General features: G+C 44.6%; 2 protein-coding genes across 2 annotated transcripts; both read right to left on the bottom strand.

Annotated features, from left to right (window-relative positions):
• Positions 1–852: 852 nt before the first annotated feature.
• Positions 853–12881, bottom strand: jcadb (junctional cadherin 5 associated b). The gene is made up of 4 exons (XM_019883733.1): positions 12760–12881; positions 8091–8504; positions 1914–5630; positions 853–1434 (listed from the first exon to the last, which is right to left on the bottom strand). The coding sequence occupies exons 2-4, from the start codon at positions 8423–8425 to the stop codon at positions 1425–1427; spliced, it is 4062 nt and encodes a 1353-aa protein (XP_019739292.1). The 5' UTR covers positions 8426–8504; positions 12760–12881; the 3' UTR covers positions 853–1424.
• A 2319-nt stretch (positions 12882–15200) lies between these two features.
• On the bottom strand, positions 15201–23056 carry kcnj9 (potassium inwardly rectifying channel subfamily J member 9). Its single transcript, XM_019883735.1, has 8 exons — positions 22772–23056; positions 21175–21599; positions 20892–21105; positions 18384–18585; positions 17972–18164; positions 17527–17724; positions 16517–16647; positions 15201–16275 (listed from the first exon to the last, which is right to left on the bottom strand). Exons 2-8 carry the CDS (start codon positions 21458–21460, stop codon positions 16012–16014), a joined length of 1488 nt encoding a protein of 495 aa, XP_019739294.1. The 5' UTR covers positions 21461–21599; positions 22772–23056; the 3' UTR covers positions 15201–16011.
• Between the last annotated feature and the right edge of the window lie 268 nt (positions 23057–23324).

The following is a 23324-nucleotide window of genomic DNA, read 5'->3' as shown; positions in this document are numbered from 1 at the left end:
CAACCCACAAAATCAGTTATCATTTAATACCAATGTCTTTCACAAGTAAACCCAAAAAAAAGAAGCCATGCCCGAAAGACCCAGAAAGTCTGTCATTTTTCTTCGAAGTGGCTATGTTAGATTCATTTGGGTGGAACCTCTGGAGTAATTTGAAAATCCAGCCCCTCAAACCAGTTTCCCTTAGCTACATAAGATTTAATACTAATGTCTATCACGTGTCGACCAACAAAAAAGTCTCAAGAAGCCATACCTAAAAAGACACAGGAAGTTAGTCATTTTGTTTTGAAGCCATCATTTCCAGGGCATGCGTGCCATTTCCGGGGTTGCTTACAAACAAATGTCACCTACAGATTTTGGCAAATCGGAATCTTGTAAACTGGGCAGATTTCTTTTAAAAAATGCCAAGAATTGAGTTTTTATAATTGCGTGTAGGCAGAGCTGAAAGCAAAGTTTGATGACTTAAACCACAAAAATCTAATAAGTCAACTCCACTCATCCAATAGATGGCGGTGGTCTAATGAACATGTCAAGCGCTGTACATAGATCTATATGATGACGTAAAGCAGCAGCCCAAATACCCTGACACCAATGTCCCTGTAGAATGATCACAAGACAACGCTTCCGACAGGTAGCTCCACGACACCGCTCAGCTTATTTGTATAACAATATTGCTCTATCTCGCTTTCTTTTTTTTTATGTGTTCTGTTTGATCTTTTTATCATCATTGTTGTGATAGAGTTGCTGTCAATCTTTATTGCTTCCTGAAGGTACCTACGCGGCGGGAGCTGCACGGATCCAGTCAGACTTCACTTAAGAGCAAAGCAACCGGCATGCCATGGACTGAGCGGGCGGGTTGGCGAGGGCATAATGTCACAGAGGTAAAGAAAGGCCGAGCCATGACAGGAAATCAAAAACAGTTCTCGAGCCAAACACAGTCGCAATGAGCGGTGGCGCCACCGCTGCAGTAGTGACTTTATTTTGGTACAGCAAATAATAGCAAGACCCTCAAATTAATGCTTACATTCGTAATGCGCAGATTCTCGAGTGTATTCACTGTCGTCGTATGCATGGATGAGTTGCATAATGTCTGCCAATGAGAAAAGCATCGGGAGAAGACTGGGGGGAGGTTGAAGAAGTTGGTTATCGGGGGTAGGCTGGGTTGGGTAGTGTGTGTGTGTGTGTGTGGGGGGGGGGGGCACCTCCCTTTTGGCAGTGGAACAGCACTCTTAGAAGTCAAGCCGAGGGTGAGGGTGTTTACACAATGCTCTCGTCGGACAAGAAGGCCATTTCAGTGTCAAGAGATGAAGATGAAGGCATTCTAAATTAGGCAGCCAGTTCACAGTGTTGTGTGGAGCGCTAAAACCTTGAGATGGGGACACGATGGACGCTGTCTTTTTCCACGCCATCGCCGCTGTCTCCAGCTATCACAGCGTTCTACGGTGTAAAAAGAGGAGTCGTTACCTCAGAGTTCACCACACTTTGTTTTCGGGGGGTAAAAAAGGTCCAAAAGAAAAATTGGGGTGTGACATTTTGGGGTGAGATTCTATTCATTCAAGACTGTGGAGTATCAGGGTGTCAGAGAGTATCCGAATTCAGCCGCTCCCAAAATATACAGAGGGTCCTCAGTTTACAACGGAAGCAGCAAAATTGAGGACCTCCTGTACATCGATGTCTAATGTCGTAGAGTTTGAAGTAAGTTAATTTTGAAATCTGAAAAAAATCCATTGTCATAAAGTATCCTGGTACACTGTTATTTTGGATAGTCCACTTCACAAGACACATATACAGTAGGCAACTATTCACACTGAGTGGGAATTGAACCCATGCTCCCTGGACCAAAATCAGGCGACTGAACCACTACGCCACAACTCGTGACACAACTCCTAACTTTATTTCTAATGTCCTAATCTTACCTGAAAGTCGACTTGTCACCGTGCCTCGCACTTTCGTCCAATAACTGGCAGGATCCAGCCACTTCTTCATCTTTGCTCTCCCCACCTCTCTGCGAAGCGCCGGAGGGATCCCGGGAGTCCTTGCCCTCCCCCTCTCCCTCCCCAGAGTCAGTGCTCCTGATGCTGAGGCGTCTCACGCGATACATCACGTCCACCTCCCTCATCCTGCCCAGGCGTTCCGCGGCCCCTTGGCCAGGAGAAATGGCTAGCTTATTCTGCAGAGCTTCAAATCGGTCAGGTGGCGCATTGCCCCGCCGTTCCCCTTCCAAGCTCAGAGACAGCCTGCGGTCGAGCTTTGGCACGACTGAAAGTGGCAGTCTCTCTGGTGGGAACTCTGGCAACCCGGTGTGATCTCGCCCTGGATGGGTCCATAGAACAAGTCTATGTTCCGCGAGCGCAACTAGCTTCCTCTCTTGCTCCTGCTTGTCATCCGAAGCCATGTCGGTTTGTCCCTCTTGCCCTAGTCCAGAGTCAGCCTTGACACATTCGGCCGTTTCCTCCTTAGTGACTTCTTTCTGTGCTGACTCCACCAACTCAGTTTGACTCCGTTCCTCTGAGTCTGCTACCTCATCCGTAGATCCATCTACAGTTTCTGCAACCTCTCCCAAATTGTCTTGTGTTGATGAATCCTTTTTCCCTGCATTCGTGCTCAAATCAAACCCCGTCTGGTCGGGATTTGAGTTCTGCAGTTCTTGATTCCTCGCATTCTCAGACGGACTTTCAACTGCAGCACGCTGTGGTGGACTTCCATTTGGATTGACCGAGCTATCCGAGCTGTTCTCCTCATGGAGAGGAGGCAGCGGGCCCTGTCTCAATTGGTTCTCCAGCTCCCTTTTGCAAATAGGACACTCCTCCTCTGAATCGAGATCTTGAGGACCCACCGGGTCATTAGGATCGTTTGAATCCCGAGAGTGCCGCAAAGTCTGGCATATGTCTTCATAGTCAGGAGGGCTCGTGAGAGTGGAGGCGTCCTGCATGGGTTGTCGGTCCGCCCATGGCACCTCCGCCGCCGCACTTTTGGTCGTTGGGCTGAAGTCGCACAGTGGCGTCTCAATGGGTTCGTCCGGGAGGTCCAGTTTCACGGTCCTGCCGTCGGTGCTACGTCTACGTGGAAGATGAGGAACAACCCTGTATTCTCGAAAGCCTGACTCCCGAGGGGGCACAGGAAGTTCTTCCCTTAGCTGTTTGCTGAATGTGACCGACTTTGTGGCAGGCCTAGAGAAGGCGCTCTTGACTTCCCTGTATTCGGGATCAACAGACCAGCTGACTGCACTGCGCCTAAGGCTGCTGGGTTTGTTGAGAGGCTGGGACGTCAGCCGGATTTTGATACGCTCAGGGATTTCAACGGACCCATCTGGGACTTTATTGCTGGCAGCGCCGAGCTCCAAGATATCTTTGTAGGCCTCGTTGAGGTCTTCGATGCATTTGTCAACGCTTGGCTGTTTGCTGCTCTGTTTCTGATGCTGCTGTTGATCCTGGACTTCTTTTTGGATTGCCTCCAGCTCTTTGACAGCATCCCATGGTCGCTGGCTGACGATCGGTTTCAGCAAGAACTCTGGAACCTTGAACACCTCCTGCCCGCTGTTCGCTGCTGGTTTGCTCTCCACATTTCCTGAGGGCGGCACTGCTGGCTGCTGAGCTGTGCTCTTGTTCAGCTGGTTGGAGAAAGTGGTGGTCAGGGAGAAGGCGCTGTTGCTTGAAAGTTTTAGACTCTTCACTCCCTTGATAGGGAAAGTGAAGGTAGTTCCCCCCACACCGCCACCATTTGCAGGGGCTTCGGTGGCAGCAGGAATAGGGTCCTCTTGTGCTTCCTTGTTTTCAGGGTCAGGTTTTTCGGCCTCAGGGCTAGTTTGCGTCTCCTGGTCACGGTATTGGTTTGCGGGCCAAGATCCTGACAACTTCAGCTCTTTGTAATGGTTGATTTTAGGGGGTCTGCAGGGCAACTTTTTGAACATTTTGCTGCTTGCTCGGCTACTCGTCTTGCTGCTCGCAATGCTACCAGTTAATGCTTGCAGCTCTGCCTCGGCTGAAGATGTGCTTTGGAGACTTTGGTTCGTTAAATGGCCTGTTTTGTTGTCACTGGGACTATCGGCTGGGTCTGGTGACTTCTCATTATTGTTATTCTGATCACGGGTTGTACCAGTTAACTGTGGGGTGACCGGAACAGAAACCAAACAAAAGATGGTCTCGCTGAGTCTCTTTTTGAGATTCTTGGACTTATCTTTCTCCGGTGGTTCGGGCTGTTCGACTTTCTTTACTTCTGGTACAGTTTCAGAGACAACCTGTTCAGACGGCTTGCACGGGGGTGGTGGTGGTTTACCCAGAATAGACGAGGGGAAAAACTGACTACGATTTTGTTCAGGACCTACACTGTCACTTTTTTTGTTCAATCCTCTGTTGCCCCATCGAGTACTGCTATCATTTTCAGTTAGGGTCGTCTTGCGACCAGCATTGAGGGATTGCCCCTGTTGGGGAGGAAAGGCACTATCACATGTAGATTGTCCTAAATTCTTAGCGGATGGATTCTCTTTGTTAATGTTCCGGATCTTGTCTGAGTCGGTCAGAGAATTTCCACCGGACCCTCCTGAGATTTGATTTGCTCTTGTGTCTTCAGCTGGTACTTGACGAACTTGACTCAGTTGCTCTTTGTGTCCAGAGGGTATCTGTTTTCGATAGGACGCCCCACGATCTCCATAGTGTTCCAGCCATGAATCACCCATGTGCCGTGTTAGCCATCTCCCGGGGTCTGAGCTGGGCTGCAGGGAGTCTGAGCGCCACCGCAGGTTTAGCATTTCGTTACGATTGATTGACACAGCTCTTGGGGGTAGGACTCTTTTATAAGACGGGGGCGGGATGTAGCCCGGGGGCTCCATTCCAGAGAGTGAGTGTTGTGCAAAATAGTCATGCCGCAGCTCCCCGCCCCTAGAATAAAAGATAGGCCTGTCTTTTAGCTTGAGACCCTGGTCTATCGCAAGCATTTCTGCGCTACCCCTAATTTGCTGGTGAATCTCATACGATGGCGGCTTCAAAGGCCTACTGAACCTAGGCTTTGGTAAAAGTGCAACATGACTGCTTGGCCCAGCATTCCTACCCCACCGGTCCTTGCCAATCGCGCTGCTATAAATATACCGACTATAGGGCCCGGAGAAAAGAGTGCTGCTTAGCCTTTGCGGTCTATCTGGTTGGCTTGGTCTGGATGGAATAAGCTCTCTGCTGTTTAGTCCGTCAGGTGACAAAACTCTTGGGAGAGACTGAGACTTAGCTTTTGTTCTCGGGTGAAAAAATCCTTCAGGCGTCCTCAGGTGATACTGCTCTAAAGCCCACCTTTCCCCGTCCCCATCAGACAACTGCCTGCCCAGGCCCACGGCGGGCCTCCACTCCTCAGTGCCAAGGCTCTGACACTTACGCTCCCCAGTCACCCTCAGCTGACCGGGTGCATCTTGGTCCCGCAGCCAGGAAATTTCCTCCCACAGTTGTTGCGCTTGCCTCTCCGCCCTGAGTTCCTCGGCCGCGATGAGGGCCTGTGGTCTCCATGCTCCAGCAGAGGCCCTTAGCTCCCTGCCATCAGCATAGTCCAGGAGAATGCTAAAGTCTTGTCCTCGTCTCCGCCAGTAAGAAATATCCCTCTCATCGTGGCTTAGCGGCTCGGAGTAGGTCAAACTTGGGACATCATAGAAACTGCAAGGAAACAAAAAGAAAAAATACTAGAAGAGTTCTTCTAGAAGCATTCATCGAAGCTGCAGGCTATTCCCTTTTAGTGCATAGTCACCGCCCAGTCTCTGTTACGCCTTTGTTGTCGGGAATTTCAAATGTTGACATTATCCCCCCAACCATTCTTGTCAGCCTAATCTAAATCTGCGGATGGGTCAGAACGAACTGTTATCGGAATATTCTTCCCTTGTCATCATGTCGAAAATAATCATCAGATAAATCAAACCGAGCCAATACGCTAACATGTAACTGATAGCTTTCCACCACACATTGATTTGCTTTACATGAGAGACTTACTATACTATGCGTGTGTGTGTGCGTGTGTGTGTGTGTGTGCGTGTGTGTGCACGCGCGCATGCAATGGCTTTTCCAACAAAGTGTTGAGGTCAGCCACAGCTCCGGCGTCCCTTAATGACGCAAATTGTGATGTTTGTGCAATATGAACGGCATTTTTAATTGTGCTGACCTTTACTTAAAGGGCTGTCGTTGAAAAATAAGGCTTCAGTCGTGCAAATCTGGATAAACGTAACCCATCAACATATCACAAACATTTGGATACACCATAACCACTATTCCTGCATACGCCTTGTTGTTTCAAGCAGTTCTTATTTTGTTATTTTATGTTAACTGTTCTGTGAAGCGCTCTGTTACAGCTGCAGAAACCAAAAAAAAAAGAAATCAAGTATATGCATATAAGGGAGTGTGAAGCGTCGTCATTGATTACAATTCGATGCAATATGATCTGATATGTTATGATACGATAGATCATGATGCAATACATTGTGATATATCACAATATATTCCCATACATTGAAATACACACTACCACATGATTCATTGCGATATATGACGATATATACATATGATACATTAAGATACATTGTTTATACATTACGAAACATGACAATACTTTGTGATCCATTACAATTCATTCACAGTACAGTGAGAAACTATGCGACACGATATATTGTGAGACACTGTGAAAACAATTTGATACGGTACGGTCCGATAAATCGTGATACATTATGACATATCTTGATCAGATAGGACGCCATGCAATATCATAATACATTATATAATACAATAAGATATCGTACGAGGCAATAGTTGCAACGTTTGAGTCAAACTGGGGAAATTAAGACAATCAAGACCTCATCTGGCCACTTCATTAGGTATACCCACCTAATGTCAGATAATAATGTTCCCTTTTGAGCGGATCATTTGGAAGCTGTTTGGAAAATGCAATGGAAACTATGTCAGTATTATGGAAACCTGTTGTGTGATACTCTGTAGGTTATAAATTAAAAATAGTCTTTTTTTTGATATACGAAACATGACAATACTTTGTGATCCATTACAATTCATTCACAGTACAGTGAGAAACTATGCGACACGATATATTGTGAGACACTGTGAAAACAATTTGATACGGTACGGTCCGATAAATCGTGATACATTATGACATATCTTGATCAGATAGGACGCCATGCAATATCATAATACATTATATAATACAATAAGATATCGTACGAGGCAATAGTTGCAACGTTTGAGTCAAACTGGGGAAATTAAGACAATCAAGACCTCATCTGGCCACTTCATTAGGTACACCCACCTAATGACAGATAATAATGTTCCCTTTTGGAAGCTGTTTGGAATATGCAATGGAAACTATGTCAGTATTAGGGAAACCTGTTGTGTGATACTCTGTAGGTCATAAATTAAAAATAGTCTTTTTTTTAATCTTAAAATTACTTTAAAAAGTAAAATACATTTATTATTAAGGAACATTAAATCAACAAAAGATATTTTTGTATATTCTGAAATTATTTCTTGGATTAAACTATTGAATACCCGAGCACTTTAATGTTTTCTACAAAGGGTTAATCATTATTGGAGGTGTTTTTTTTTAATTTATTTATTTATTTTTTATCACTATCTATTAAAAACTATTCAACACGTGTCAAATAACCGCGACAAATGAATGAACATGCCATGTGTGACCCGCGCTGTACGTGCGCGTGTGAGTCACGAGCAGCATATGCTAGTGTATGGCTGAGGGGGGAGCCGCGCACACTTGCCCAGCAACATGCTGACATCACAGAGCACGTGCTGGATGGGATTCGGTGTGCCAGTGTTTACAGTGGAGTGACACTGTGCTGTGCCTTGACGCAAGTTCAATTCACCCCCCGACCTCCATTTTCACTCTGCTGTTGTTTTCATCTGTCACCAACCGGGTTGATGCTAGCTCTGCGCACACAAATGCATCAAGCTTTTGTCAGAAGGCCGGCCTGAGATATGTCAGCTGTGCTGCTGCAGGAAGGCGGGTGCGCGGTGGGAGTTGGGGGGACCTGCAGTGCAGCTTTTGCATGCTGACGAAAGGAAAGGAAAAGGTGTAGAAAAAAAAAAGTGGGGAGAAGCACTCACCCGCTGTCTGTAGCCAGAGAATCACCCAAAGCCTGAGCGTCACCTAGGATACCGAGGAAGGCCTCCTTCCTCCTCCTGTCGCCCTCATTGTCCATATAACCCTTGAGGGGCGCCGGCCTGCTGCTGTATAAGCCGCTGCCGCCCGCCGAGGCCCCGCCACGCTCCGCCTCATAGCCGTTGAGCGTTGCCCCCGCCGTTGCCCGGCCCGCCCGGTTGTCCAGCAGGAGCTCACGCTGGCAGTCGGCAGGCCGTTTGTCATAAGCTGTGGCCGACGGCGGGCCGCTCCTGGGTAGCTTGTATCCGTGCGAGATGAGCAGGTCCTCCACGCTGTACATGGCGGCGCACGTCCGGGGAGGGGGGGGCGCAAAGGTCGGTATTTGCCTTATGCGCTGCGCTGCTCAGCAGAGGCCATCACTTTTGGGGGAAGGTGACCCCAAAACAAAAACAGAAATAACGGTATAACACATTAACCACGTCACCATGCGACACGATCAATTTCAATTCAGACGTGATTCATTCTGATACGATTCATTCCGATACAACATGATACGACACATGCAACGTGATGCGGTGCATTCCAATGAGACTTCATGTAATGCATGATGTGACAATTCAATACATGGCGATATTTGCTACAACGTTATTGCGACGCGATACGAAATGATACGTTGGGATTTGTTGCAATATCCATCCATCCATTTTCCGATCCACTTATCCTCACACGGGTCGCTGGGGGTGCTGGAGCCTATTCCAGCCGTCTTCGGGCAGTAGGCGGTGGACACCCTGAACCGGTTGCCAGCCAATCGCCAGATACACAGAGATGAACAACCATCCGCGCTCACACTCAAACCTAGGGACAATTTGGAGTGTTCAATCAGCCTGCCATGCATGTTTTTGGAACGTGGGAGGACACCAGAGTACCCGGAGAAAACCCACGCCGGCCCGGGGAGAGCATGCAAACTCCACACAGGGAAGCCGGAGCTGGAATTGAACCCGGTACCTCTGTACTGTGAGGTCGACGCGCTAACCACTGGACCACCGGGCTGTTTGTTGCAATATATTATGAGATATTGCTATACACTATATTAAGTGTGATGAGATACTGTGCAATAGGCTACAAATTCTTGGGATGCGTCATACAACATTTCGATACATTACCATGTGATGAAAGGCAATACTGTGTGATTTGATGCGATTGCTTCTATGCTACATTTCAACACATCAACACACTATTAAAATACAATAAATTAGAAGATGATGTATAAATTAGGTAACAATTGGGTACTAGCCCATCACACACAAAAAAAAAAAAAAAAACATTATTGGATGATCACAAAATGAGTTATATGAACCCAATTTTGATAATTAATGACTTGAGACATTCCTAAAATCTTTCTGCAACTGGCTGGCAACCAGTTCAGGGTGTCCCCCGCCTACTGCCCGAAGGCAGCTGGGACCCGTGACCCTCATGAGGATAAAGAGGATTAGAAAATGGATGGATGGATAAAATCCTTCTCACGTATTATCCTGTTTTGACATTTTCTTCAATTTATATATCGAGTATGAACATTTTGGTCCTTTTCTTCGGACTTTCACTTCAACAATGAGTCATGATGTCATAAAAATGACAAATTGATACAAGCTCCTTCAAGGTGACCTTAAGTTTACTACTATTATGATTTTTTTTTTTTTTTTTTTTTACTTTAGCAATATTCTATTTTGGAAAATCCAAGGAGACTTTGCTGTTCACTCCGCATTGAAGCGATTCTTTACATGTACAAACTGCACTAGAAGCATCAGACGCTGATGTCATACAATTTAGGGAAATATAAGCCATAAAAACGCATAAACTTTGGACTTTACCAAAGGATAGATTGTATGAGTGTTTTGCCTTTGGGGCAGGGGGGACTTTATGTGTATTTTTTTTCTGTTGATGCTCCATCTAGAGAAAAACAAACATAAAATGGATGAAAAGCATTTCTCCACACGCACTTTTACACTTGCATGGCAGTTAAGAATGTTTAAATGTGACTTTAAGCATTGCTTGTAGACTCACGGTGGAACGACTTCAGATTATTATTTTTTTGTTTGTAGCCGTAGTTAGAAGCACATGCTTGGTCACTTACTCCGTCCTCGTCTATTTGTCAGTCTGTATTAATGAATGCTTTATCAGATGGGTCTTCCTAGCAATAGTGCTTTTGTTACATTTGTCATAGATTTCCATATTAGTAAGTTTCCGTGCTTCTGGTTCCAAATCATTTCCAGAGGCTCAGGCACCACAGCTGATATGCTGCACCGACCAACCACTTGTTGATTTCAGCGATACGATCCATGCTGTTCATGCTAAAACAAATATAAGCCATAAAAACGCATAAACTTTGGACTTTACCAAAGGATAGATTGTATGAGTGTTTTGCCTTTGGGGCAGGGGGGACTTTATGTGTATTTTTTTTCTGTTGATGCTCCATCTAGAGAAAAACAAACATAAAATGGATGAAAAGCATTTCTCCACACGCACTTTTACACTTGCATGGCAGTTAAGAATGTTTAAATGTGACTTTAAGCATTGCTTGTAGACTCACGGTGGAACGACTTCAGATTATTATTTTTTTGTTTGTAGCCGTAGTTAGAAGCACATGCTTGGTCACTTACTCCGTCCTCGTCTATTTGTCAGTCTGTATTAATGAATGCTTTATCAGATGGGTCTTCCTAGCAATAGTGCTTTTGTTACATTTGTCATAGATTTCCATATTAGTAAGTTTCCGTGCTTCTGGTTCCAAATCATTTCCAGAGGCTCAGGCACCACAGCTGATATGCTGCACCGACCAACCACTTGTTGATTTCAGCGATACGATCCATGTTGTTCATGCTAAAACATGCGATATATCAATCTTTAATCGTCCTTTACACCTCAAAGTAGATTACTCATTCGACCCAACTTTTGGGGTTTAAATGACTTACCCCAAATGTGGTGTACATCCCTTTTTGACCAATATTGAGTTCTTTTTTTGCCCAAATGTTTCAAGAGTGTATGACATGGTATGGCATAATCCAATATGACAAATGATGATATATTGCAATATGATATGATGGGAGGCAATAAGATACAGTACAGTTTTGTATAGGGTGGAATACATTACAATAGATCATGATATCATGCATGATGACATATGATGGGATAAGATATATTATGATACGACAGCATACAGCATAATATAGTACGATAGGTTATGATATGACACGATACAATACAGCACAACACCGTGCATACAATGCATATGCTCAGATATGATGTGTTAAAATACAATCGATTACAGCAATAGATGCACTAAAATGTGATACAAGTACAATATGATGTGATATGATGTGATACAATGCTACGTGATACATGATGATAAGATACCACTTACGGTATGACAATATGGTCCGTTACGATATGATGTCATATGAAGCCATGATTGGATGGGATATGATCAGTTACATCACATTGTGATAAAATATGATACAACTCGATGTGTTACGTTATGGTACAATAAGATAGCATTTGAAATCATTTGCATTGTTGCTACTTTATATACAATATTATTCCTGGAACAGAGGGGCCATTCAACTTGCACCACCGCCATTCAACTTATTCACTGTAACTGTCGGGGAGCGAATGCACTGATTCAGTATATGCTCTACAGCAAGTAAATGCACCATATGACTTATTCTTGGAACCGAGGGGCAATGAATACAGCACCACTTGACTTTTTATTAAGTGCATGACTACTTTTGGGAAGTGAGGCTCACTGAATGCACCACCAGTCAACTTACACAAGGTCATGACTTCAAAGTCCCTCTAATTCGCATAGCAACAGCCAAGGTATTGCTGTTTGCTTCCACAAGGGCGGATAAAAAAGAAAGAAAGAAAGAAAAAAAAAGCATGTGCAAACTTATTCAGACTAAAAGTGTGTACATGTTAACATTTGCCACTATCTCAAAGTTGTTCACGCAGGAGCTCACATAAGATTCACTTCTGATGTGCATAAATTAACACTCCACATGTCCCAAATAATGTACATACACATGTATCACAGCATGGGGAGTGTACCTGGATCTTTACCTAGCAACCCACACACCATCACATATGCACACACACTCTCAGTTCGTGAATGCCTGCTCATCCTCCTGCCATGAATGAATCATGCAGGTGAAACATGTATCATAGCAAACAGCCTTCAATAATACATGGTTAACGTGCACCACGCCTCACGGCTGCATGCCATGCCATGCTATATGCTACTATGCTATGCTATGGGAGGGGGACACCGCAATATGGCAACATCATGAGCCCTATCATCATACCTGCCTGGAGACAGCTGCATGCACCTGCACTCCAACTTGCACATGCGGCCATGCTGCGACCCAACCCCGCCCCGCGAACGGGAGGAGGAAAAAAAAAACACCACCAAAAATAATGAGGAGAGGATTCATAAGAATTAAAGCCAAAACGCGCAAGTTGCAGATGCGCTAAACTGGGAGTGTTTACCGACGCTCACGCGCGTTCACACGCGCACAAGCATGCATAGCAACCCCTCCCTAGAAACCATGCAGCCGGGATGCACGTTGCTCTGGTAGAACGCATACATGAAAGAAATGAAAATGTCGTTTTCGTGTTGAAACATACCTGGCGAGATGCGTGCGTGCGTGCGTGCGTGCGTGGCCGCTCGCTGCGGTTCGGCTTGCTCACAGAGCGCGGAGCCCGAGCCGAGCATGCCGATTGGTAGGCGGGGAGGACGCGCCGGTTGCTGGCTGCCTTGGACTGCATGGGCTCCCCGAGACACACGCAGGGAGGGAGGAAGGCTGGAGGGGGGGTGGAGGTAGGGTGGGGTGGGCTGCCGCCCCTCTTCGCTCGCTGCCTGCACAAATGATTCCTTCCAAACTCTCTTTTCAACTTTGCTTTCTAACAACAAGAGTATTGTTTGGGCTCGAGCACCAACGTCTGCTTTTTGGAGGTCCCTTCCAAAGTTTTCCACTATTCGCCCCTGTGAGTGATGTCACGAAATTAGGTGGACACGTCAATAACGTCAGGACGCTTGAAAAACTCTCAAGTCGCTCGTATGTCCAAAATTCAACAGGAAGTCGGCCATTTTGGTGGAAGCGGCCATTTTGGCTGAATTCCAGAGTTCTTATCAGTGAATTGGCACAAGTCAATTTCAAAAGGAAGAAGACATTCTTGGCAGCTGGGCGATGTGAAATTGTTAAGCTTTTTTTAACGCCATACGTAGTAGGCGGCGAATGCGGTGAAACTTCGCTCCAAGTATTTGTATTGAAAATTGTCATGACAATGGAACCCCAGAGCCAATTTCACACAGCAACATGCTTGTGAGTCTTTTCATTCAACCAGGTCATTCCAATCTCATAGTATTTAATCGATCGCAACTGGACTCATCCGGTTGTCGTAGAAGACGTTTCACCTCTTGTCCCAGAAGGCTTCATCAGTTCAGTACTTCATCAGTAAGGCTAGTGTAGTCCTAACTGAGCCTTGTTCCAAGTGGGCCTCATAAAGTTTTGAAAACACTGCTGTAACTTGCCACGCTCAATGTCCAATGTGGTTGGAGCAGTTAACTCAAAAGTTTAATGACACTGCTCAACAAGTTTTTACATTTTTTCTCTTGAATCAGAGACGTCTTTCTAGATCTTTCTAGTTTTTTTTTTTGGTTTGTGTGCATATTCTGAATATGCCCACATTTTTTCATTGGCACATCAGGTTTTCATAATATTCATAACAATAACATAATAATGTAAAACAAAAAATTAAACTATCATAAACCAGATGTGCGAGAGAATCGGTGTCAAAAATACATTAACCCACATAAAAGTAAACCAAAAAAAAATGCCAAATTTTAGACTCAAACCTTGCTGTTAATTATAAACATCACACATGCCACTTTTTAAAATCCTCAACGGGCTTACAAAAAAGGGGCAATAATTCAGTCAAATTAATTTATGTAGCCTTTAATCATGGATAAGTCTCACAGTTGACAAATATAAATGACATCCCCTGATGTTAACCCCCAGAAGAGCAAGCAAAAACAAAAAAATCCCATCTGGGGAAATTTTGAGAAACCTTATGAAGGGGCCGCAGATGGGGGAATCCCCTTGCCAGGATGACTTACCTGTATGTGCAGGATTCACCCTTTCTTGATGAGTGCAGATTGCGTCTTGTCTTCTTGTGTTGTGTTAAGATTAAAAAGATGCACAGAACTCATTTGGAAGCCAGGAGAGTGGCACTTGTTTGCTGATTTCTATTTAAAATGAGTTTGAATGTGATTGGTTAATTCTATGCAAAGCCACTTCCGCAGGTATGAGAGCGTGTCCACGTTTGTTCAATCTCATCATCTCAGTTGTTTGCTTTGAAACTGCCCTCTAAAAAAAAAAAAAAAAGATGTTTTCATGACTGAGTTGTACAAGTTGAAGATCATGTTAATACTGGGAAGAGTTTGAAAATGATTTAAAATTTGTGTCATTTTTATATCACATCAACCTGGCATTTGAACAGGAGAGGGCAGAGATTTTATATCACTGTGACTGTAGACTTAGACCCTCGTAAACCTCGAAGTCACCCGCTTTGCCTCCTCCTGTTCTATTTTGGGACTGAATGGGTCACAGATGACTGCTATTGTCTTTTTTTAAGTCATCCCTCCATAGCTCTACGTCGATGTCAAGGTCACTTAGCATGTGAAGGTCACTGTGGTGAAAAACAATGCCACCACATCTCATCAAACATCACTTCTTAATGACCTCCCCTTAGTCCATGAACCCTTTTGGACGTCTGCTTCCAAACACGCACACACACTTACATAGAAATACACACACAGCTCCACACTGTCTTGTCCCCAGCCCTGGTTGCCTAGGAGACAGCTGATGGGTTCCCCATCTCCTAAAAACAGCACCAATAAGGCAGCGTGGCAGCCAAGATCAGATTCCAGCGTTGGGGATATTTGTCTTCCTCTAGCGGTCAAACTGAGGTACTGCGCAGGCTGTGATTCTGCCTAGTAACCCAATCTGCTGACTTCTCCTGTCTGGCACCAACATCAATCTTGACAGATATATTCAAGAAGGCACTTACTCTGGAGTAGACTTTATTCGAAGTGACATATTAGTATATGATATAGACTCCTGTTGTTATTAAAAGCATCAAGTAAAAACACCACGTTAATAGACAGCAGCGGGTAGCAGGAAGTTAGGGTGTGACTTGTGCTGTGAGTTCCTCCCCAAGGTCAATCACAAATTTCATCAGAATGTGCCTCAAAAAATAAAACAAAAAGTCAGCATTTGTAGTTACAAACGGTTTTGTCCCTTAATGGCCACTGTATCACACTAAAATGACCAATCCAAGCACCCCTTAAAAGAGTCTGAATACGCCCATGGCTGAGACCAAAGAAAAAAAATATCCCTGCATTATATACGACACCAGAAACAGCTTTATGTGTTCTGATGTCCCGCTGTGTTAGGAATGTCTTGAACAAACAGCGCCCTCCAGTAGCCTGGGAAAATGCTAGCAGAGCAAAGCAAATTCACTTAATTACATATTTGGTTTTCCCCTGATTAATAAAAGTACCACCATCGCCTGTGTGACATCACACAGAGAACAGCGCCCTTGCTAGAGCATAGGTGTTAATGTTCAGAGTTGCTTGTAGCACATAATTCTTTTTAACATGTGCAAACACTTCCTAAACTATCTACAGGCTAATCAAATGTGAGCAAATCTGGCCAATGTACAATATCCTGCCTCATTGAAACCGTGATAAAAGGCCAGGGTGGTTTAAAAAGAGAAAAGTCCATGTATGCTGTCTAGAAAGACAAAAAGAAACAAAATGTCTTCTTGTGGAGATCTAAACAAATCGTCCGAATGTCTTTGTGCACATTCTGTCATCTAAGCCTCGCACGCTGACTGGATGCTGCCGTTTGGCTCGCCGAGCGCCGGCGGTGGAACGCTGTTGTCGGTCATCTCGCCAACGATGAAGGTGGGCGCCTCGCCTTTGCCGCTGTCGGGCGGCGCCGCCTGCGGCTCCGTGGCGGCCTGCTGGACGAGGGTGGGCTCCTCGTCTAGCCGGCTGGAGATGGACCAGTAGAGGTGAGCGTCCAGCCTAGCGGCAGCCAATGAGAGTTCTCGTGCCGAACAGGAGGGCGTGTCCACCTGGAGTGGGATGAAAGGGTACCAATTAGTTGTACATCGTCAATGAAATGACTTACATTCAAAGGTGTAAAACATCGTCGCCGCAAAAGTCATCGCTTTTTTTTTTTTTTTTTGGTGTCTATGTCAGGGATTACAGTAGCCCTTCTGACATGTTACAGTCAGCCATCTGACACTATATATGGGTCGGATGGCTGTCATAACAATTAGAACAATATTGAATCATAACCAGGTGAGACGTTACCTCAAAGGTGTGATGGAAAGCACCGTAGTCAACATCGAAGAAGCCCTCAGCCAGCGACATCATGGGACTGAAGCGGTGCCCCCATTGCACCTCCTCAGCCAAGTAGGAGCTCCGGGCTTGGCAGGTCATGCCTTGCACACAGGCAGCGGACATCACACGCGTTACTCAGAATCGCTTTGCGCCGCAAACCAAGACAGAATAATTTGAGTGATGCAACGGGTGACGAATGATGAGCCCTTATTATGATTATTCTCTGCGGCAGAGTTACGACTGAAAAACCTTCGTCGGAAGTTGCTGAGCAAGGAAATCAATAGCCAACTTCACCCCCGTAGCGTCAAAGAATAGCTCGAAACTTTTATCATCCTCCTCTGGGGCCATTTTGCCGCAAGGCAATAATATAAAGAGCTTTGCTAAGCCACATCTTGTGCAGTTTTTATACCACTTTGAATTAAAATGACCACAATACTTTTTTTATTACGTATGTAAGTGGATGAAAGAACAATTGGGGCGGCCCCGTGGTCGACTGGTTAGCGCGTCAGATTCACAGTGCAGAGGTGCAGGGTTCGATTCCAGCTCCGGCCTTCCTGTGTGGAGTTTGCATGTACTCCCAGTGCATGGGTGGGTTTTCTCCGGGTACTCCGGTTTCCTCCCACATTCCAAAAACATGCATGGCAGGTTAACGGAACACTCCAAATTGTCCAAAGGTGTGATTTGGGAACACGGAGGGTTGTTTGTGTGTGTCTGCCCTGCGATTGGCTGGCAACCAGTTCAGGATGTACACCGCCTACTACCAAAAAACAGCTGGGATAGGCTCCAGCACGCCCACGACCCTCGTGAGGATAAGCAGATTGAAAATGGATAGATGGATATTTTATCGTGATGTTACAAATAACCAAATAAGCAGAGATTTGAGCCCTCAAGCCTCAGAGCTGTGAGGCAGACTGGCCAAACACTTGTCCACCGTGCCTCTTCACAAAATAAGAAGGTTGAAATTTCTTTCATAATCTCACCTGTTGCCTCCACCATTCCTTCCAGGATAACCACGATCTCAAAGTCCTCCTTCTCCAGCTGCGCCTGCGACATGTCCCAGAAAGGAGAGCGGGCGTCGATCTCATGCGAGATTACCAGCGGCGATACCAGGAAGAGGCGGTCGTCGCCTGTCTCGAAGCCCACGCTTATGTCCGTCTGGTCCAAGGGGATGAACTCGCCTTCAAAGAAGGGACGCAGAGGGTAAAAGTGTGAAATTCACAGCTCGCCACAACATTATAACAAACAAGAATTGATTTCATAATGTCCTAAAAGACCAACACACTCCACTTTTTTTTTTTTTTTTTAAATCACAGATTTTGGACACGTATGAGACTGCTTTGGCCGCCAAGTGCATATCTGATGTTGCTCACTGTGGTCCATGAGATGCTCAGGAAAATTGAAGGAAACATTGGTTGGCAGTCTTACCCTCCTGCGTCTGCTTGGATTTGATGAGCTTGGCCCGCATGTTGGCGCCCACAATGTGTGAGCTACGCAGGTCGCCCACCCGGAACATCAGGCACAGCTTGTCGTCCCGCAGAGAAATGACGGCATTCTTAGAAAACACCAGCGTCTCGGCCCGCTTGTTGGGCTGTGAGATCTTCACGAACATGCAGCCCACCTGCGCCGACACCACATGCTAGTTTTCATCACCTGGTCAAGTCAGACTTTGATTGGGTGCTTGTTGCTAGGCAGATTACCTACAGCTTGACAATTACAATTGTGAAAAAAAATTGATATTGGTCAGCCACACTAAAACTGTTTGAAATCACTCCAAAATAACACCAACCTGAATGACGGTACGTCTACTCTACATTAAGATGCAAAAACACATGCTCACCATGAAAGCGTTGACCATTGATCCCAGAATGGCCTGCAGCAGCAGCAGCATGGTGCCGACGGGACACTGGTCAGTGATGACGCGGTGGCCGTAGCCAATGGTGGTCTCCGTCTCGATGGAGAAGAGGAAGGCCGAAATGAAGCCATTGACATTGTTGACGCACGGTGTCCACGTCTCGTCCTCAAGGTGGTCCAGATCGCCCCTGAGGATGATAATGGCAGCAAATCCGATTCAAAAAGGCTGATTTGAAATGTATGGATGACACACAACTGCAATGTCAATTTGTAAAAATTACAGATTGATTTTATTTTATTGACACACCTCAGAAACCCGAAAATTGGCATACTAAATGTATTTATCTATTTATTTAGTTACCGGTAGTTATTTTTTGGGACGGTGCACATTATCAACATGACAATAAACAGTGTAAATGTGCCGGACTTAGCATAAATGCTAATTTTCAGCCGTAGTCCCAAGGCAAGTTTCTAAAATAGCACAGTGAGACACATAAAACTTTAAGACCACAATGACAGAAATTCAACCCCACCCTTCTGTGTCAGTACCTTTCACACTAAGTCGCGAAAACAGAAAGATACGGTTTTGACGGGTAGTATCAAATGGACTTATAAAGATACCCTGACCTCAAATGTTGGAAAATGAGTTGGTTAGCTGGTTTGCCAACTTCATCCGCCACCATTCCTTGTAGCTACTATACTTCACACAGAAAAGTGACGAGAGAACTGACCAGGGCGCGACAGTAACAGTCCACCATTAACCATTCTGTGCTTGTCCCGTTCATGAACATCAAACTCAAATTTAACCTGCCCACAAGTGAAGCTTTTCGCAGCTCCTGATCTAAAGTCAACAGAGCTTTTGTGTCTTTTCGAACACAGCGTAAAAGAATGCTAACAGCATGAGATGGACACACACTACTGCTGACATGATTTGAACGTGTCTCTCGCCATTTTGCCGTCATAAGCCAACACCACTGGGACAAAACACTTTGTGTGACAGGAGCTAATGTCTCTTAATAACCGAGGAAGATAATCCATTAAAGTGGTGTTCATTTATAGCATCCGTGTCTTTTATATGAAACGCCGTCGATAGCAAGGAAGCGCAACGGTAGCGGCTCTGTGCCGCTGCTGGCACCGGTGATCCATTGATACGATAAGGTCAGGATTTTACGAGGTGAACCCCTTTAGCTAATTTGAGAGTCGCTTCTGCAGAAAGTGCCATGTGGCCATTATGCGGCGACTGCTTCTTCTTTTTCTTTTCAGCCTTCGCAGCAGAAACCCATCTGAGGACTTGTCGCCGGGCGGTTCAGAGGAGGTGACGCAGCCCGCGTGATGGTTCAATTAATATATATGCGCTTGTGTTGTATTGATGTCGCGCCAAGTGTCAGATTGGGCGCTCCATTAGTCGTGTTTGGCGATAAACAAGACGGCACCAGGCGAGTACAGAGCAGCTTTGCTTGACGTACGCCGCTGCTAATGCTCGCTAAATAATTACCTAATTGTGTTGAAGATAAATGGTGTGCCGATTCGCATTTTGAACACGGCAGCAGAAAATAAAACGTTATAAATATTGTTGGCAAGGTGTCATTAGTAAAGTGATATTAATTTTGGGTTATTTATAGCATTATATCATAACTAAAGAGCAGGTTTGCCACATTGTTTAGCTAAATGAGATGAGTCAAAACATTGCTTACACCTTTCACTATGATGCAGCGCAGTTATGAATGAATGGAACACGAACATTTCAAATGTAGGAATTAAAAAAAAAAAAGAATTAATCTAAATGTATAATTGAGAATCACCGAAGTTTGATTTTAAACAAAAATGTTCTCAATGTGAAAATGGTCATTTGAAATATCACATTTTAATATCGCGGTGATTATAAAAAAAATGGTCATTACAAAAAGTAAAACAAATGTTGAATGTGATTATTTCTTAATAAATATTTTCATCTTAAACATTATTACATATACTGTCATTTTTAACTTTGTCATTTTCATTTAAGTGCAAAGATTTTCATTGTAAGTGCAAATATTTTCATTTTAAACAGAATTTTCATGATAAAAATGCATGTAATTTTCGTCATACATTTAATTTTGAATAACAAAAAAAAAATCATTTGAAACAGATTAAACTAACTTGAAGGTAAAACATATTTTTTTAAATGTTTCATTTTAAATGTAAAAAGTATTATTTTAAATATAAATTTAGTTTTAAAAGTAAAAGGGCTCATTTTGAATTGACAATTTAAATTTTTATCATGCAAATTCTCCATTTTAAACATCCGATGGTCAATTTAAACATCCTTCCATCCATACATTTTGTATAGCGCTATCGCGGAAGCCTTTTTCAGATGACTTGTCACCAGCCAATCTCAGTATCTTAAACATAGGAATTGTTTTTTTGAACCAAAATGAATGAATTTGAAAAAAACAAAACATTGAAACCTTGTGACAAATGCCAATGAAACAAATGGATCAAGGGCAACACCAACCTGCAGTAGGCGATGAGGTACCAGATAGCGCCGAAGAAGAGCCACGTGACGGCGTACGCCATGACAAAGACGAAAAGTGAGCAGCGCCAGTTGAGGTCCACCAGAGTGGTGAAAATATCTGTCAGATAGCGATACGTCTCCCGCATGTTGCCGTGCTGCACGTTGCAGCGGCCGTTCTTCTCCACGTAGCGTTGCCTCTTGCGGCGAGTGCGAGCTGGTGCAAAAATATCAAGACAAACGGCATCATAGATTGTCTTCACACTGTCACCATGAAATCACTCACCCCATCCGAATCGCCCTCTCTCCTTCTCTGGCCCTTGGGTTTTCTTCCTGGTCTGATTGACTGTGGCCTCCCGCTCGGCCATCTTTGATTGGAACGACCGGTTCACCTTGACCGCCTCGGTGGTGACGACGTGACCCAGCTCCTCGGACACGTTGAAGACACCACGGCCGTCCGCAGGGGTCATCGGGGCCTCGGTGACCGCCTCCTGCTCCCCTTCTGGCTTGTGGTCCACCGGCAGTGAGAGCGAGTCCGGACGCGGGGTCAGGACAGAGTTCTCCACAGCCATCACTTGACTGTGTGTGTGTGTGTGTGTGTGTGTGTGTGTGTGTGTGTGTGTGTGTGTGTGTGTGTGTGTGCGCGTGTTATTGAAATGTCACTTTGGCGAACTCGGTCCACTGGATATTTGTTGTACTACCATTTGTTTGCTGAAACATGAGAAGGAAAACAAGCAAGTCAGACTATTGTTGTGACACAATGACTGATTTATCCATCTCAAAACAAATACACATACAGTATGAGCAAAACTACTCAGGTGACAGTAGACCATCGCCAAGGCCAAATAATTATTTGCTTCTCAACTCAACTGAATTTATAGAGCACTTTCAAACAGCCATCGCTGCATACAAAGTGCTGTACATGGACAAATGCAGTTGACTATGCTTGAACTGCTAAAAACATGTACTAAGACTGAGAAAAATTTGAACTGAATTGCTGAGCGTTAAACTCTTTTGAGATGTATTCTGGTGACACGGGAAAGACATAAAACAGTTATAATGCTCATTATAAATGACAAAAACTGCTTGTCATTTTTTAAGTGGAGGGAAAAAAATCTACATCCCGCACCAAGTGTATACATCTTTGTATTATAACATTAAAGAATTGTTTTCTCATTTTGTGCTTATGATGACACTTTTCGCCATGTCCGGTCCTCTGCTGCACTTCCATTGCATGCAATTTTCTGAAGTCACACATAATGCCAGTCGGAAGTCCAAATTTTGGTTGATTTTTGAGGCGAACTTTTTTTTTTTTTGAAACAGAATTCGAAATTGTTCTGTATTGGGGGTTGCATTTGCATAACCCATTGTGGTCAGCATATTTTGCATGTTTTGAATTGTGTGAGCGTGTGTTTGTGAGTGCGAGCGTGTGTGTGTGTGTGTGTGTGTGTGTGTGTGTGTGTTTGTGTGTGTGTGAGAGAGAGTGAGAGAAAAAGAGAGAGAGAGAGAGGGGTAAGTAAGATAGGGAGGCAGAGAGAGAGAGAGAGAGAGAGAGAGAGACTTATAGTTTATGTGCGTGTGTGCTATTTTCACTGTGCATTGCTATCACAGCAGGCCGTCTCAGGTGTCTTGCATAATGCGCGCAGCAGGCCTGCCGTTTAAAAATATATATATTTTATTATTATTACAAATAATAACGAGTCTATTTGCATAAGTCGAATGATTTATTTTGGCGTGGGTCCATCGTGAAACTGATGGAGAAAATCACAATGACGTACGATCACAAATTTGACACAATCTGTGAACAGGGTTTATGTACCCAAGCAACGGTTCGCATTTGGTCAACAAAAGTGGCTGTACATTCAAATAACGAAATATCGCACCTGATTAGTTTAACCTCATTTGCCGAAGAAGATAAGTATTCGTCGTGTGGAACGGTGGTTCGACGCGTCCGTCCATATTCGCCATCGATCCGGTCGATCCTCCGGGACCTTGAGGACAAAAGAAAATCCCTCAACCCCGAAAATGGACCTTACGCGTCCGCCTTTCCGAGGCTAGCGTGTCGCTGTGGCTGTGAGGTGGGGGAGTCTTCCGCCGTGCGTGGATGCGATGGAGGCGGGCAGGTGTCGTCAGCCCAGCCCCTCTCACCAAGCCTTGCATTGCCTTGATGAATGGTGCTGTAATTGCATCCTTTGGCATTATTTCTTTTGAATAATGTACATCTGACCCATTTACGTGTTCAAAACTATGCGCTTAAGCCTCTTTAAAGTTAAAAAAAAAGCTGTGTGTAAATTTACGGTATACACTGACACTCACTAGACACAGCATGAGGAACACCAATACAAGAAAAAATAGGAGACACCAAATACTCTCAATATATTCCATTTATATTCAAAAAGTAATGTATTCTAATTGCACCTATTTTCTCGTGTCATG

This window comes from Hippocampus comes, unplaced genomic scaffold (genome assembly GCF_001891065.2).
Source record: "Hippocampus comes isolate QL1 unplaced genomic scaffold, H_comes_QL1_v1.1 scaffold159, whole genome shotgun sequence".
In the NCBI taxonomy this organism is placed as follows: Eukaryota; Metazoa; Chordata; class Actinopteri; order Syngnathiformes; family Syngnathidae; genus Hippocampus; species Hippocampus comes.
The sequence above is the reverse complement of the archived record's forward strand: the minus strand, read 5'-3'. Positions and strand labels throughout refer to the sequence as shown.